This window comes from Myotis yumanensis, unplaced genomic scaffold (genome assembly GCF_028538775.1).
Source record: "Myotis yumanensis isolate MYYU_CA2020_CCGP unplaced genomic scaffold, mMyoYum1.0.hap1 SCAF_11, whole genome shotgun sequence".
Classification (NCBI taxonomy): domain Eukaryota; kingdom Metazoa; phylum Chordata; class Mammalia; order Chiroptera; family Vespertilionidae; genus Myotis; species Myotis yumanensis.
In genome coordinates, this window is record NW_027223762.1 from 25,019,880 (window position 1) to 25,037,145 (window position 17,266).

General features: G+C 42.2%; 1 protein-coding gene across 1 annotated transcript; it reads left to right on the plus strand.

The window, feature by feature from the left end:
* The first annotated feature begins 881 nt into the window (after positions 1 to 881).
* Positions 882 to 17,237, plus strand: EPCAM (epithelial cell adhesion molecule). Its single transcript, XM_070429159.1, has 9 exons — positions 882 to 1,092; positions 3,295 to 3,402; positions 3,700 to 3,940; positions 5,175 to 5,240; positions 8,102 to 8,165; positions 10,373 to 10,474; positions 11,935 to 12,135; positions 15,363 to 15,407; positions 16,782 to 17,237. Exons 1-9 carry the CDS (start codon positions 1,023 to 1,025, stop codon positions 16,821 to 16,823), a joined length of 939 nt encoding a protein of 312 aa, XP_070285260.1. The 5' UTR covers positions 882 to 1,022; the 3' UTR covers positions 16,824 to 17,237.
* Positions 17,238 to 17,266: the final 29 nt, after the last annotated feature.

The following is a 17,266-nucleotide window of genomic DNA, read 5'->3' on the forward strand; positions in this document are numbered from 1 at the left end:
GGAGTGTGCGGGAGGCAGCTGATCAGTGTTTCTCTCTCATCGATGTTTCTGGCTCTCTGTCCCTCTCCCTTCCTCTCTGTGGAAAATCAATAAAAGATATTTAAAAAAAGAAAAAAGACTAATGTTTAATTTGAAGTCATTGCAGTGAGAAATTATTATCCAGTGTTTCTCTTTCCCCATGTTTTCAAAACACTCATCAATATTGTTCTCTAATATTAATCAAACCCGGAGTGATCTCAGTTTCCAGCATTTGGCTCAATGGGAACAAGTTTTCTTACATCTCCAAGGGCTAAAGAAGGGGAAAGAACATACGAACTTGTCATCCCCCACAAGCCAGGGAGGTTCTTTTTCTCTCTAGATTCAAAGGAGTACAATTAAACTGACGGGTCTAACTCAAAGTTTGGTGGGTTTTGTTTTTTTTTTTTGTGGTTCGATGGCTCTCCGCTTCTCTTAGTGTTCCTTTTATCTTCCAAGTTCCTCTTCCTCGCCGCCTCACTCGCTCTTCCAGGCCCCATTTCTTGAAGGTTTCAGAGTCGTGCTCTCTCCGATAAAAGAAGCTGCATTATTTTCAAACCCCCTTCTGTGGCCACCAAGGGTCCCTACCCAGCCGCAGCCCATCGCCCTCCCCGCTCCCACCTGCCACCGCAGAAAGCACCAGGTGGCGGCGGGGCAGGGTGCGCACCTGGAGAGGGTGGCGCCCCAAGACCGCGCGGGAGGTGGGGGAGGGGAGCCCGCTTCCTCCCCGCCCCCGCGCTCGGGGCGGTGACTCACCGCGGAGACCGACGGGCAGAGGTGAGCAGCCCCGACCGGCGCCGGGAGGCGGGGCCGCCAGGTCGGGCAGGTCCGCTCCGCCCCGCCCCGCGCCCAGAGTGAGCAGTCCCTCGGCGAGTGCGCGTCGTCCGTCCCGGCCCCGGAGCATCCTGCAGCGGCCTCTTCGCGCTCGCGCGCCCCACGCCTCGCGCTCCGGCCGCCAGCGGGCCCCGCCGGCCCCCTCCTCCCGCGCCCTCCTCCTCGCGCGCAGCATGGCGCCCCCCCAGGTCCTCGCGATCGGGCTTCTGCTCGCGACGGCGGCGGTGGCCGCGGCTCAGAAAGGTCGGGAGCGGAATTGTGGGCTTGGCCTGGGCTCGGGATGGGGTGTGTGTTGGCTCCCGGCACCCGAGACGGAGATTTGGGGAAGGGGAGCGCGGCCGCGCATTGCCGTCTGGAGACCAGACCGCGCGGGGCGCGGGGGGAGTGGGGGCGCAGGAAGATGCCCACTCGGCGCGGGGCAGCGGGAGCAGCCTGGTTGGGGGCTTTGCCGTCTTCTCTAGGGAGGTGGCCGGGACAGGGACGGCGGGGGGGCAGGGGATGGAGTGGCCACGTCCGGGGATTCTTCGGACTCTGTGTGTGCGAAGCACTTGGGGTTCTGGAGGGGCCGAAACCGCGTCGGCCGGGAGCGCAGTCTTGGACGGCGACCTGCCGCCCGCCCCTCCCGAGCACCTGCGGCGGCCCCGGATGTGGGGCTCAGGAGGGGACAGGTGGCTGTGGGAGGCCACCTGCGGGGAGCTCACCCGGGCCGCTCCTCAACTGCGGGCGGGAGCGAGTCCGCCTGGACCTTGACTCCTAGGCGTTGTAGGTGTTTTCTTTTCTCTAAGGATCATATAAGTAATGCCAGCTTTAGTGTAGGGGACCCAGAAATATCGATAACACTAAAGGGTAAAAAAAAAAACATAATCCCGCCACTTAAAGAGAATCCCATAATTAATAATGGGGTGTATTTTTCTCTTTAACCTTGTTCTAAATGTTGCCCTAAATCTAAACACAGTGTTATATCTTGATTTCCACACCCCGCTCCACCCCCCCTCCCCCAATGCATCCAGAGTTTGACATTTTCTTTATTTAAATGGTGACAGGATAGTCTATATCGTGGAAGGTCACACCATTATCCAAATGCTGGACGTGTAGTTTGACTCCAGTTTTTCTTACTCTGGGATAAACATCTTGGCTGTTATCATTTGTAAGATGGTGGGCAGAAGTACATGGCTATTGGCCAAAGTTTTCTCGAAAGGGTTTTATACTCTCACAAACAGGGCACAGCCTAATTAATTACCCTTTCAAAGTAATGCAGTTTAAACAACTCACGGTTTTCTAGATTCTGTCTGGGGTTAAATACTGAAATCTTAAAATCCCTTTACAGTGATGATAGCTGCTATAGGTCTGTGTTCAGAAAGTGTGTACATGATTGGTCTGTTTTAAACTTGACATTGCTTGGACATGAAAAGTGTGCTTTGAGCAGGTATAGTGCTGCATAAGATTTTAACTCTGAGGACAGCCACTATACTTTCTCCATTTTTTAGCCCTAATATTTCGTTTTGTGCTGATAGAGTATATAGGTGGTTAGTATTGATTATAATTTAAACGAGGCAAAAATAAAGCCAACTTGGGACATGAAGGATTAATATTAAAATTCTTTGGTTTGTCACACTACTTTTGTTTTTAATGATTGCACTCTCTTAATCAGACAAAAGAAATTAGGTGGGCTTGCCATTTGGAGTTAAAATTTACTTTTGAGATAGTCAAGGATATAACTGTTACACTGACATCAATAATCAGATGGGCAGCAGAGTTGGGTACCAGGGCCCCTGGCTGGTGTGGCTCAGTTGGTTGGAGCCTTGTTCTGTCCCATGGTCCTGTCCCCGACACCTAAAGGTGGTGAGCAACCAATTGATGTTTCTCTCTTACATCCACGTCTCTCCCTCCCTCCCTCCCTCCTTCCCTTCCTCTCGAGAAAAAAAAAAGTTGGGTCTGTGTTAGGAAACGCACATACTGAGGTGCTCCCAAATTCAATTGAAAGTATATATTTTTTAAGATACAATATAGTCCAGCAGGTGCTGAATATGTTCCTATTAAACCCCAAAGCAAGCATCTCTTAATAAGAAAATCCGAGGTCGGGGGGAGGAGGAAGGGAATGGGATTGTTGATTTTGGAAGAAGGGTCAGTAGCTGACAGGCAAGGGTTTATCTTACCACAGGAAGGAGGGAAGGAGCTGACCCCGGGACCAAGCTAAATATGATGTTTAGACGGCTGTATTCTTGGTTTCGAAAATCAAAACAGCAATGTGTGCAAATTAGACTATATATCTATATTAAGTTATGTCAGCCGCTCCAATTGTAGCTGAAAATTAAAACATTCAGGACCACTGTTAAAGGCTTTGTGTCCCCGTAACTTGGACGCTATTATCACAGTGTAATTTAGCCGGGACACCAGAGTCGATAGTTGGATTCACATTTTAAAGTGGACTTTTTTTCTTCCTAGAATGTGTCTGTGAAAACTACAAACTGACCACAAACTGCTCTACGGACACGTATGGTCAGTGCCGGTGTACTTCCATCGGTACGCAGCATACCGTCATCTGCTCAAAATGTGAGTAGAACATCTTCACGGCCTTTCAGCTTTATTTTGACGTATTTCTTTGATGGGTGTGTTTTGACGTGGGAAGTCTTTTACTGGCTCAAATCTGAATCATGTTATTTTGTCAGTTACCGTACTCCTGACAGTGTCTTGCCTTTAGAAAGTGAGCGGGGAACATGCGAGTCTATAATAATCTTTGGCCCTGGGAGTTTGAAGTTAAATTAAAATTGCTTTCCCTTAAGAATAAAACTGAGATATATTTTTCAGTATGACGTTAAGAGTTTTTTGTTTGTTTGTTTGTTTTTGTAGTGGCTACCAAATGTTTGGTGATGAAGGCAGAAATGTCTCACTCCAAGTCTGGGAGAAGACCGAAACCCGAAGACGCCATTCAGAATAACGACGGACTCTACGATCCTGACTGTGACGAGAACGGGCACTTTAAAGCCAAGCAGTGCAATGGCACCACCACGTGCTGGTGTGTGAACACTGCTGGCGTCAGAAGAACAGATAAGGACACTGAGAAAACCTGCTCCGAACGAGTGAGGACCTAGTGAGTTGGGTTGCCTCTTCTATTTGTTTTCATGCTTTTCAGATTTGTTTAATTAAACTTATTTTTGAGTAAATAATACAATTTAATGATTTAGAATTCAACAGATAGAAAAGGGCGTACAGTGAAAAGTCTCCATCCCGTCTCAAGCTCCTAGTTACCCAGTTTAACTCTATAGAACTGTTTATTCTACAACCTTCCAGAGATATTTTATAAATTCACTGGCAATATTTATATATATATTTTTTACAGTAGCATATGAAACATAATTTCCCTTTAATATTTTTACTCAACACTGTTCAGTATTTCAAAGTTGGGTTAATATTAAATGTACATGCATGATTTAAGCTACTTATGTATTTGCTCACTTATAGTGGTGTTTTTGTTGTTTTGTTATTTTTTTAAAAATATTTTTTATTGATTTCAGAGAAGAAGGGAGAGGGAGAGAGAGACAGAAACATCAATGATGAGAGAAAATCATTGATCCACAACCCAGGCATGTGCCCTTGACCGGAATCAAACCTGGGACCCTTCATTTCGCAGGCTGACATTCTATCCACTGAGCCAAATCAGCTAGGGCTCACTTACAGTTTTAAAGTGAGATATGGTTGTCTTGAGGATTATGTAATGAAAAAGAACAGAAACACACTCAAGCTACCATAAGCAAGAAAGGTTTTATTGGAAAGAACTAGAAACTGAAAAGGTATCAAGACCAAGATGGTCGCTCTCTACGCTTCTATCTCCTGAAGCTTCGAGGTTACTTTTCTGTTTCTCTTGGTGTCTTTCTGTGTCTTCACTGGACCTCAGCCCAACATGACCAGAGGCTAGAGAGTCAGTGTTAAAAAGGACGTTCCCTCCTGGATGAGTTCTTTTTTTAAATACAAGGAAAAGTTTATTTAGAAAATCACAGAGGTAGAAGAAGTGAGTCGTAGAACAAGTGGGCTCAGGAAACAAGTTACAGAGGCAAACGAAGGACCCTTGGAGCTTAGGAGAAAGAGAGGCAAGGAGAAAGGAGGGGGGCGGTTCTGGGGGAAAGGGTGGGGGGAGGTGCTGGGGTGCTCCATAGAGAGAGCCACTGGATGAGTTCTTTATGAAAGATCTGTGAGGGCCAAGGAAAAAATTAAAGGCATATCTTTTGCATAAATCCTTTTCCTGTTACCTCTACTAGGTTATTAAGAAAATAATATAATGTAAAAGTCTGAGCTGTTATAGTTAATGCTGTCTTTTTATTTTACAGCTGGATCATCATTGAACTAAGACACAAAACAAGAGAAAAACCTTATAATAGTCAAAGTTTGCAGACGTAAGTGCTATTCAGTATATTGTATTTACATGGTTGATGCTCAAATCTTCCGTCCTACATTAGAAAAACTAAAACAAGTCACAGTGCTTTTTCGTATTTCTTAAAAAGATACTATACATACTATTTTAATCTTATTTTGAAATAGATTTGTAAGAATAATAAGATTTCTCTAGTACCCTTCACTTAGATTCACCAGGAAACATTTGCCACATTTTTTCTTTATATGTGTATGTGTGTATGCATATGTGTGTGTGCTTTGTGTATCTATCTAAGCATGTATATTTTCCCCCAGAACCATATGAGAGCAAATTGTAGACATCATGCCCCCAATGTTGTCCTCTATAACAATTTTTTATCCTCTGACCCAAGACCCAATCTAAGATTATGCATTGCATTTAGTTGTCATGACTGTTTTCTCTTCAATATGGAACACTGTTTTGGCCTTTCTTTGTCTTCCATGACCTTGATAATTTTGAAGAGTGTGGGCAAGTTGTTTTTGTTTTGTTTGCAATAAATTTTTAATTTATTGATTTTAGAGAGAAGGGAGAGAGAGAGAAACATTGGTTTGTTGTTCTACTTATTTATGCATTCATTGATTTGCTTCTTATATGTGTGTCCTGACCAGGGATTGAAACCACAACCTTTGTGTATCAGGACAATGCTCTGACCAACTCAGCTACGTGGCCAGGGCCTGTTGTTGTTTTTTTTAATTTTTTTTTTGGAGAGAGACAGAAACAGACTGGTTATGGACTGGTTGCCTCCATGGACAGGTTGACTGGGATCGAACCTGCAACCTGGGTATGTGCCCTGACTGGGAATCAGTATGCATTTAATACTGACACCCTTCAGTGTATGGGCCACAGCTAGGCAACTTGTTTTATAGAATGTCCCTCAAATTTGGTTTTTCTGATGTTTCCTCATAATTTAGTACAGGTTATACTTTTTTTTCCCTTGGTTTATCACCAGCATCTATAAAACCAGTCCTAGGAAGGACATGATGTCACCTTGTTCCTGTACTGATGGTGGTAACTGTGGTTAAGGTTGTGTCGCCAGGTTTCTCCACTGTAGTTACCATTTTCCTCTTTTTAATCCTATCTAAGAAAAGAGCAATATGCAAATTAACCGCCACTTCTCAATAAAGATGGCAGCGCCCACAGCCAATAAGGAGGGAATATACAAATTGACATGACAAAGATGGCAGCGCCGGCCGGAACGGGCGGGAGGCTTGGCTTCCTTGGTTGCCCCAACTGGCTCCGTGGCCACCGCCCAGACAAAGCCATAGTGGCAAGGTCGAGGTAGAGGCGGTTAGGGGTGATCAGGCCAGAAGGGGAGTGCAGTTGGAGGTGATCAGGCCTGTGGTGGGGGAAGTTGGGGGGCGAGCAGGCTGGCAGTGAGGGGCAGTTGGGCATGATCAGGTCAGCGGGAGGGGCAGTTTGGGGCAAGCATGCTGGCAGGAGTGGCACTTGGGGCCGAGCAGGCCGGTTGGGGGGCAGTAGGCGGCGAGCAGGCCAGCAGGGGGGCAGTTGGAGGCAATCAGGCTGGCAGGGGGGCAGTTGGGGGTGATCAAGCTGGTGGGGGGGCAGTTGGGGGCGATCAGGCTGGCGGGGGGGCAGTTGGGGGTGATCAAGCTGGTGGGGGGGGCAGTAGGGGGCGATCAGGCTGGCGGGGGGGCAGTTGGGGGTGATCAGGCTGGTGGGGGGGCAGTTGGGGGTGATCAGGCTGGTGGGGGGGCAGTTGGGGGTGATCAAGCTGGTGGGGGGGGGGCAGTTGGGGATAATCAGGCCAGCAAGGGGGGCCAGTTGGGGGTGAGAAGGCCGGGAGGGCAGTTGGGGGCAAGCAGGCTGGCAGGCAGAGCGGTTAGGGACAGGCAGGCAGGCAGGCAGGTGAGCAGTTAGGAGCCAGCGGTCCTGGATTGCGAGAGGGATGTCCGACTGCTGGTTGTCGGACATCCTCTGAGGGGTCCCAGATTGGAGAGGGTGCAGGCCGGGCTGAGGGACCCCTCCCCCCCCCATGCACAAATTTTGTGCACCAGGCCACTAGTTAATAAGTATAATCTGTGGGCAAGCTCTGGCTGGGTAGCTCACTCAGTTGGTGAGAGCATCCCAATAACTCCAAGGTTGCAGGCTCTGTCCCTGGTCAGGGCACATATAAGAAGCAACCAATGAATACATAAATAAGTGGCACAACACATTAATAGTTTTCTCTCCCTCCCTCTCTCTCTCTCTAAAATCAATAAATAAAAAATTTAAAAACTAAATAAATAAGTATAATCTGTGGGCAGACCCTTGATACCCTGTTTCTAATCAAAGTAGAATTCAATAGTTTAGTATCAATGGATGATTCTAGCCTGAATCAATTATCTTGATACTAGAGGCCTGGTGCATGAAATTCTTGCACTCGCAGGCAGGGGTGGGGGTGGTGGTCTCTCTGCCTGGCCTGTGCCCTCTCACAGTGCGGGAGCCCCGCGATCTATCACCCCAAAGAGGTAGGCCCCGCCCACCCATCCAGGGCTCCTTGATGGATTACCCCAAAGAGGTAGGCTGGAGCCGTGGGCCCCGCCTCCATGCTACGCACGCAGCATCAAGTCCCCACCCACCCACACCTGCATGCAGCCTCCTGGTGATCTCTCCTTGTGGCGTGAGAGCGAGACGACCGCATAGGTTTTTATTAGTATAGATTTGCAAAATGGCATAAAATTTCCAACAAGTTTGGTTATTGACAACTCCAGACCTTGAGCTATCTGCTTAGTTAACAATTAGTGCTTCTTAAAAAAAATTAATTAAATTTTCTAAAAAGTATTTTCTTAATGTTGTATAGTACAACCATTTTTTTAAAAAAACATGATTTTTAATTATTTACAGTGCGCTCAAGGAGATCATCACAACTCGTTATCAGCTGGATTCAAAATATATTGGAAATATTCTGGTAAGTTTTGTTTTTGTTTTTTTAGTAAATGAGCTTTACAGAAAGTTGGTGAAGCAGTGTGGTTTGGATCTGATTTTTGGTGGTGATTAAATTGCATTTGAGTAACATTTTCAGCTCTGGGCACTTCATAAAGCAAATTCCCTGTTTTATTTTCTTTTATAGCCTTTGAAAACCTCAGTTTACCCTTAAAGCAAATGTTGTATCTCTTAGTATCCCAAACACACACCAGTCTTCTTGCCCTGGCAAACTGCTCTCTGGTTGCTGTTAGACACACTTCCTTTTGGGTGCCTCACTCCCATCTCCTCTCTCTCAGGAGGTAGTCCTAACCAGTTAGCTCTTCCCTAACTTTTTCAACTCTGGTTGAAAATGCTTTAATAGTGTGATGGAACTCTTTTAAAGCAGTATTAATTTACTTTTAAGTTCCTCTAGATTAAAATTTATGTCATTTTTATTTTTAAAATATTTATTGATTTCAAAGAGGGAGAGGGAGAGAGAAACATTAATGATGAGAGAGAAGCCGAAACCGGTTTGGCTCAGTGGATAGAGCGTCGGCCTACGGACTGAAAGGTCCCAGGTTCGATTCCCGTCAAGGGCATGTACCTGGGTTGCGGGCACTTCCCCAGTAGGAGATGTGCAGGAGGCAGCTGGTCGATGTTTCTCTCTCATCGATGTTTCTAACTCTCTATCTCTCTCTCCCTTCCTCTCTGTAAAAAAATCAATAAAATATATTAAAAAAAAAAAAATGATGAGAGAGAATCATTGATCAGCTGCCTCCTGCATGCCCCACATTGGGGATTGAGCCTGCAACCCAGGCATGTGCCCCAACTGGGAATTGAACCATGACCTCCTGGTTTATAGGTTGACACTCAGCCACTGAGCCACACTGGCGTGGCAAAATTTATGTCATTTAAAAATATATATAATTTTTTATTGATTTCAGAGAGGGAGAGAGAGATAGAAACATCAATGATAAGAGAGAATCATTGATTGGCACTACCCCTACTGGGGATCGAGCCCGCATCCTCGGCATATGCCTTGACCGGAATTGAACCTGGCACCCTTCAGTCCGCAGGCCGATGCTCTATCCACTGAGCCAAACCAGCCAGGTCTTATGTCATTTTTAAAAAGAGACTCTATTGCTTTTAGTGGAGCCCATCCCCCAGAAGCGCACTAAAAAAGGGTACATGGAAGGTCCAATTTTGAGTTCTCGAATCCCTAAAAATACTGTTAGATTATTCTTATAATTGATTGATAATTTGACTTAGTGTAGAATTCAAAGTTACAATTTTCCTTAGACTTTTGAAGGTATTTCTCCAATATCTTACAGCTCCAGTGTTGATATTGAAAAGTTCATTTAGTTCCAATCCATTGTTCATAATTCATCCCCACCCTCCTGAATTTTCTCTTACCTCTTATGCTGTTGTTTTCTGAGTCTTGGGTTTTTTAATCCTTTCCCTTCTATTATCCGTCATTTATTCTATATTTGAGAGCTTTCTATGTCTTTGTCTTCCAAGCCTTCTATTGCATTTTAATTTTTATCATATTTTCTATTTACAAAAAGTTCTCTCTAAGCCTCCAATTGTTCCTCCCTTTCTATTTTTGCTTCATAGATGCAATGACTACCCCCGCCCCCAAACAATTTTTTCTTTTTCCTTCATTTTCACAGTTTATTCTGTGCTTTCTTTCCTCTCCTTACCCTCTCTTCCCCCCTACCCCCTGGTACTTTGGTCTATTTTTCATATTAAAGACTTCCTTTGAAAATAAATAACTTTTTGGAAGGAATATGCTTTTTTTGCTTCCTAAAAGCAGAATGTGGTAAATACAAATTGCATTTTGGATTGTGTTTCATTAACATTTTAATTTTAAAATAGTTCTAGCCAAATATGGTGCTTTAATATCTTATTCTAAAATCTTTTCAAGAGAAGAAAATTTTCTTTTGATAAGAAAACATGATTGTAATTATTGTTTGCATTGCTGTCTTAGTTCCCTTGGATAGATTTAAAGACCTCTCAAAGATTTATTTTTTTATTTTTCCAAAGATTTTTAAAATTCTTAGTGATAAACTCAATTATCTACTACTGGAAAGGAACACTGATACGTGTAGATTATAGAAAATAAAATAGTAAATATTCTGATTATTGAATAATTATATATTCATGATTTTGGTTATGTTAATATTAATTTGTATTTTTCAATTTCCTCCCCAGTATGAGAATGATATTATCACTATTGATCTAGTGCAGAATTCTACTCAGAAAATGCAGAATGACGTGGACATAGCTGATGTGGCTTATTATATTGAAAAAGATGTGAGTATAATCTTCCTCGTCTTACTCCTTTGTATAGAAATGTAATGCTGTTTGTCATGCCTCAGCGGATTCAAGATCTTTCATCATCTGCTTCTCCACGTATAGACCAACCTTATCTCTGTTCTGCTAGTGGTTCTTGTGCTGCCATTAATGTCTTCTCTGTCACTCTTATCACCTTTCTTATATACCTTTCTTATTTGTTTGTTTATTTATGCCTTTTTATCAAATTGTTCTACCTAGAATATCTTCACATAATTCTTATCTATTACCTCTCATTGGTAGTTGCTTAGTTTGTGTGTATAGTCTTCCCATTATTTTCGTGAATAAGAGTTATGTGAGAAATGCTGTATAGCTGGTATGATAAAATAGTTTGTTTAACTTTATATCCTTTAAAAAATATTTTTATTTATTTTTCTAAAGTATTTTTTTAAAAATATTTTTATTGATTTCAGAGAGAGGAAGGGAGAGGGAGGGAGAGATAGAAAAATCAATGATGAGAGAGAATCATTGATCGGCTGCCTCCTGCATGCCCCCTACTGGGGATCGAGCCCACAACCCAGGCATGTGCCCTTGTTTGGGATCGAATCCGGGACCTTTCAGTCCTCAGGCTGACCCTCTACCCATTGAGCCAAACTGGATAGGGCTAAAATATTTTTTTTATTGATTTCAGAGAGGGAGAGAAAAATAGAAACATCAGTGATGAGAGAGAATTGTTGATCAGCTGCCTCTTGCATGCTCCCTTCCCTACCGCCTCCCCAGGAATCGAGCCCGCAACCCGGGCATGTGCCCAGATCAGGAATCAAACTCGAGACCTCTTGATTCATATGTTGACACAAAACCACTGAGCCACACCAGCTGGGCAGTTTATATCTTATAATATGCTACTTTTTTTATATGAAATCTGTTATTTGCTTCAAAATAATTTGGTCTGAAGAAGGGAGGCATTGAGGGGGAAGATAGAAGGAAGAAAGATTAAAATAAGATTGACCTTGTGTTTTTATTGTTGAATCTGGTGATAGGTACATGGGACTTCATTATAGCATTCTTTCTACTTTTGTATATGTTTGAAAATTTCCTATAATAATGGTCTTTTTTAAGTTTCAGCGTATGAGACTGTTATCACTGAAACCATAAAGATTCTTGGCAACAGTTCTTTTATTTTATTGATTTGAGAAAGAGAGGAAAGGAGAGGGAGAGAGAAATAGACACATTGATGAGAGAAAAACATCAACATTGATTGGCTGCCTTCTGCATGCCCTCCACTGAGGATTGAGCCTGCCACCCAGGCATGTGCCCTGACTGGGAATCAAACTGTGACCTCTTGGTGCATGGGTTGATGCTCAACCATTGAACTACACTGGCTGGGCGGCAACAGTTTTTTTGGTTTATAATTGACATGTAATTCCACATGGCCAGGTTTTAGAAAATATTTTAAATTGCTTTTCTCCTTCTCAATATAGGTAAAAGATGAATCCTTGTTCCATTCCAAGAGAATGGACCTGAGAGTAGATGGGGAACAACTGGATCTGGATCCTGGTCGAACTGCCATTTACTATGTTGATGAAAAGCCACCTGAATTTTCAATGCAGGGTCTAAAAGCTGGCATTATTGCTGTCATCGTGGTTGTGGCAATAGCACTTATTGCTGGAATCGTTGTTCTGGTGAGTATAGAACAAGTAAAGGTTTTGGTTTTTTTTTAATATATTTTTATTGATTTCAGAGAGGAAGGAAGAGGGAGAGAGAGATAGAAACATCTGTGATGGGAAAAAAAAAAAAAAAGAAAAGAAACATCCATGATGAGAGAGAATCATGGATCAGCTGCCCCCTGCAAGTCCCCCACTGGGGATTATGCCCACAACCCAGTCATGTGCCCTTGACTGGAATCAAACCTGGGACCTTTCAGTTCACAGGCTGACGCTCTATCCACTGAGCCAAACTGGGTAGGGCAAAACAAGTGAAGTTTTATTTAAGCTTGTATTCTTTGAAGGCAAGGTGACATTATCAAAAGGCTATATCCATGTTCCAAAATGATATAAATGAAATGAAAATATTTTTTTTCTTCTTAATAATTCTCTATAGTGAGTGAATCTATTGCATTTCTGGTCCCTTTTTATTTAAAAAAAAAATCACCTTATGAAGCAAGGAAGGATACTAATCAGAAAAGCTTGTAGCTGCGCACCTCGCAGGTCAGTTAGGTTGCTGTCAAGCAGCAAATGTCATTCAGTTCTCGCTGCAAACAGTTCAACACTCCTGCCAGGATTAGTGCAAAATACCTGAACTTCCAGCCATTCAATGAGATGAGACGACACAACACAGATTAAGGTTAGCATAGCAAGAAGTTAAAAGTGATAAATGTGAAGCAAATTGAATTTATCAGTGCTTCAGGAGAAGGATGTGTCACGCGAAGGAGTGGGGTTTATTCTAGAAATGTACGGGTGCTTCAGCTTCAGGGAATCATACCAACATAAAAAATTCAGAAATAGATTTGAAGGTACATGGGAATTTACATTGTCAGTTCAATGGGATTGTCACACTTGGCACTCCACCTGGAAGAAAACAGGTTGCATTCCAGTTTCACCCCACCGGGGCCGACCACCTTGTCCAGCTGTGTGAACGGCAGAGCACCCGGGAGAGGAGTCAGGCAGTGCATATTGAAATAATCTGTGGTAAAGAAAACCAAGTAAGACAAGAAATCTGGAATCTGTGAGGGAAAAGATATATATTTGACGTCATTGAAATTAACATCTGTATGGCAAAGATACTGTAAAGTAAAAAATATCGCCTTAGCTGGTTTTCTTCAGTGGATAGAGCATCGGCCTGCAGACTGAAGGGTCCAGAGTTCAGTTCTGGTCAAAGGCACATGCCTGGGTTGCTGGCTCGGTCCCCAGTAGGGGGCGTGCAAGAGACAGCCGATCAATGATTCTCTCTCATCATTGATGTTTCTATCTCCCTCTCCCTTCCTCTCTGGAATCGATAAAAATATATATTTAAAAGAAAATATCAATGATAGGCTGGGGGAAATATTCACCATGCATGATAAAAAAAAAAGGTATTATGCATAATGTATATAGAGCTCTTACAAATTGATGAGGAAACTAAAGAAGGAATGGCAGCAGGTATGGATAGACAATTTACAGAAGAGGAATTCCAGATGGCAAAAATAAACACATGAAAGATTAGTCATAGGATGGCGGGTGCTAGGGCGCATAAAAAAAAAAAAAGATTAGTCATAGAAATCATTGGATTTGTCCTGTTTAAATGAAAGCATAAGTACATAAGGAAGCATGGTCAGGTTATTTATTGCAGTGTTGCTAGTAATGGTCAATCTGCAAACAACCTGAACATAGTATATCCATGCCGTGGAATAAAGTGGCTATGGAAAAGAATGAGTTCAGTCTATAGCTTTTGATTTGGTAGGGTTCCTGTGACAATACAGGCTGTGCAAAAATATTGCATGATTCTAGTTGATGTTTGTATTAGGATGGAACAGTATGTGGAAGAATGCACATCAGGCTTTTACTTTTCATTAAAGATGATTCATTATTTTCTTTCTTAAATATATTTTTATTGATTTCAGAGAATGTAAATATTTCTCTCTCCTCTGCGTCCAGCGCAGCTAGAGAGCGGTCCAGTTCCTGAGTAAGGGCTGCTGGGGATTGGGAAAATGAAAGAAAGAGACAGACACAGAGATAGAAGGAAAAAGCTGGGGCTGGGTGGGACCACTGCGCTCTGATGGAGAGACAGTGACCCAGAGCCAATACAGTGTGTTTATTTTATACAGCAAAAACCAGGAAGTTTTACTAAAGGTCAAGACAAAGGAGATTATTTGCATTCTTAGGTGGGCCCGAGTTGTATTCATTCCTGGTGCTTGGCTGGATTTAGATAATGAAACCCACCCCCTGAACACCTGGACTGAAGGTCAAGCTGACAACACTCCTGCCTCTGGCAAAGCGTGTTTCCAGGAAGTGGCTCTGCCAATGCCACTGGATTCAGCTAACAATAATTAAAGAAGTGCTCATGTGCCTTCCCAGGCACTCTCTACAAGAGAGGAAGGGAGTAAGAGAGAGTAAGAAATATCAGTGATCGCCCTACCTGGTTTGGCTCAGTGGATAGAGCGTCAGCCTGCGGACTGAAGGGTCCCAGGTTCGATTCCAGTCAAGGGCATGTACCTTGGTTGCGGGCACATCCCCAGTAGGGGGTGTGCAGGAGGCAGCTGATCGATGTTTCTAACCCTCTATCCCTCTCCCTTCCTCTCTATAAAAAATCAATAAAATATATTTTAAAAAAGAAGAAAAAAAGAAATATCAGTGATGAGGGAGAATTGTTGATCTGCCTTCTGCATGCCCCCCACTGGGGACCAAGCCCACAACCCAGGCATGTGCCCTGACCAGGAACCTAACTGTGACCTCCTGGTTCATAGGTCGATGCTCAACACTGAGCCACACCAGTCAGGCTGTTTTTATTTATTTTTGAGAGAGAGATAAATCGATCGGTTGCCTCCCACACACACCCTGAGCAGGCATCCTTTCGGGCATGGGAACATGTTCAACCAACTGAGCCACACTGGTCAGTGCTTCAACCTTTTTCATCTTATGGCACACATAAACTAATGGATAAAAGTCTGCAGCACACCAAAAAATATATTTTTTGCTGATCTTAAAAAAAAAGGTATAATTTTTACTCATTTATACTGGATGACTATTGTATTGGCTGTTGTCATTTTTTTGTTTGACAATCTAAGGGAAAAGAGGTCAGTGCCCCTGAGTAAGTAGCCAGGTATTACATGTTTTTAACATTCTTGTGGCACACCGGTTAAAAATTGCTGATTAAGACCAACTTTTTGTTTGGGTAGCAGTCCTAAAATTGTAATAATTTTTCTTCCATTCAGGTTATTTCCACAAAGAAAAGAAAGACAAAGTATGAGAAGGCTGAGGTAAATGGATTACTTAATAAAAAGACCCTTGTTTAATCTTTTATTGCTAATAATCACTTTATCTTCCTAGACACTGACAGGTCTCAATTACACCGGAGTCCTTTTGTAATATTGTCCATAGAGTCTTAGGAACAGTCTTACAATGCTCCCTTACCTAAATTTTCTTGCTCAAGTTTCATGGCAGACCAACTTCCAAGGAATTCTGTCTCATATAATAATGGGATAGGAAGCCTGTTACATATATATTTTTCTTACAAAGTGTTAACATTTAGTGGAGTCTTTTAGAAGCATACTCTGGTGGATTCATTTTAGAGAAACTCTTTGACTAATCACCTGATTTATTGTCTTTATGCTAGTGAAATAATGATCATTAAAAATAAACTTAATTTATGTCCTTAATTTGTTGCATACTAACTAGTCATTGGTGTGAAATCTAAGTGTGAGATTGCTAGTGTGTTTCAGACACTTGGAATTTGATACGAATACACTTGTTCTTAAATCCATCAATGACATTTTCAGTATACCCAATTTTTGTATATTTATGTATTTTTGTAATTGTATATGTGCTATTTACTGATATTTTACCAAATAACACAGAAATGTAAAATAATATTGAAAAAATCTATTAATGGAACTAGAAAGTTCTACCATTTTCTCCCATACCATAATCATCTGGCTTACCTGGTTTGGTGACCACTGGTCTAGGGGACTATCCCTAAACTGAATTATATCAGAAATTCAGAATGACAATATAGTGTTGTGGTTAAGAACAATATAGACCTGGGTTTGACCTCTTATTAGCTGGACAAATTATTTAACTTCTTTAAGCCTCCATGTTTCCCTATGTATAAAGCGAAGATAATAGTGCAGACTCATGAGGATTAAACAAAGTAATCCATGTTCAGTTTTCATCTCAGGCTTGCCACTGGGCAAAATGTTTGTCGGGTGTAGTTGTTGTAACCATGTCTCAGTTCTGCCTATAACTAATTGTGTAGTCTGGGACTAGCTACTTATTTCTGAACTTTAATTTCCTCACCCATAAAATAAAAGGTTGATAATAGAAAATGAATTGGTTCTGCCTAGATGTAAAAATGGCATACATGTAATAAAAATCTTATCCATTCTTAAAGACATTAGCTTACCTGCTACTTTCCCCTGTCACTTTGGCCATCTTCGCTCTCTAAACAGCAGTTTGAATCATGCACCCTGTGTGTGCTTCCTTGTATGATAGCTTTCTTTTTTAAAATTTAAATATGTCTCATAAATGTGGAAGAGAAGCATCTTGCTTTCTCTTGGTTTTGTTTTAACTTTTCAGAAAGAACAAAAGATTAGAAAACTATTTTAATGTTTTCTCTCTTTTTTCTTCTATTGCAGATAAAGGAGATGGGTGAGATGCATAGGGAACTCCACGGATAACTGCTGTAATTTGAATAGTAACTAGAAGAAGGGAAATTAGCAGATGGACTCAGATTACAAATGTATGAGCGTGGGACAGAGAAATCTTTGCCGATTATTTTATTAGTTAACATATATTTGTAATAGTGAAACCTGTACTCCAAATATAAGAGCTTGAAATTGACTTTACCAATCTTAAAATTGACCACAAATGTCATGTATATGCAGTTCTGATAGTCCCAGAACTTGGGCTGCATAGTTAAAATTATTTATATACAACAGTGAAGAGTGTGCATTAAATATGCTTCCACAGTAGAGTTTGAATGACTGCTGACTCATCCATTTGTGATTGAAAGCTGCCTTTCTATTTACTTTTGAGTCTTGTACATAAAAGCCTTTTTTTATGAACTATGAAATAAACATTTTAAAACTGAATTTTCTTAACTTTGTTTGAATCATATAGA

What these genes read in the sequence shown, in the direction of transcription:
- EPCAM (XM_070429159.1), top strand. Translation starts at nt 1,023, where the DNA reads ATGGCGCCCCCCCAGGTCCTCGCGATCGGGCTTCTGCTCGCGACGGCG. An exon ending in GGTGGCCGCGGCTCAGAAAG is followed by an intron (nt 1,093 to 3,294) that starts GTCGGGAGCGGA and finishes TTTTCTTCCTAG; the next exon opens with AATGTGTCTGTGAAAACTAC. An exon ending in CTTATTATATTGAAAAAGAT is followed by an intron (nt 10,475 to 11,934) that starts GTGAGTATAATC and finishes TTCTCAATATAG; the next exon opens with GTAAAAGATGAATCCTTGTT.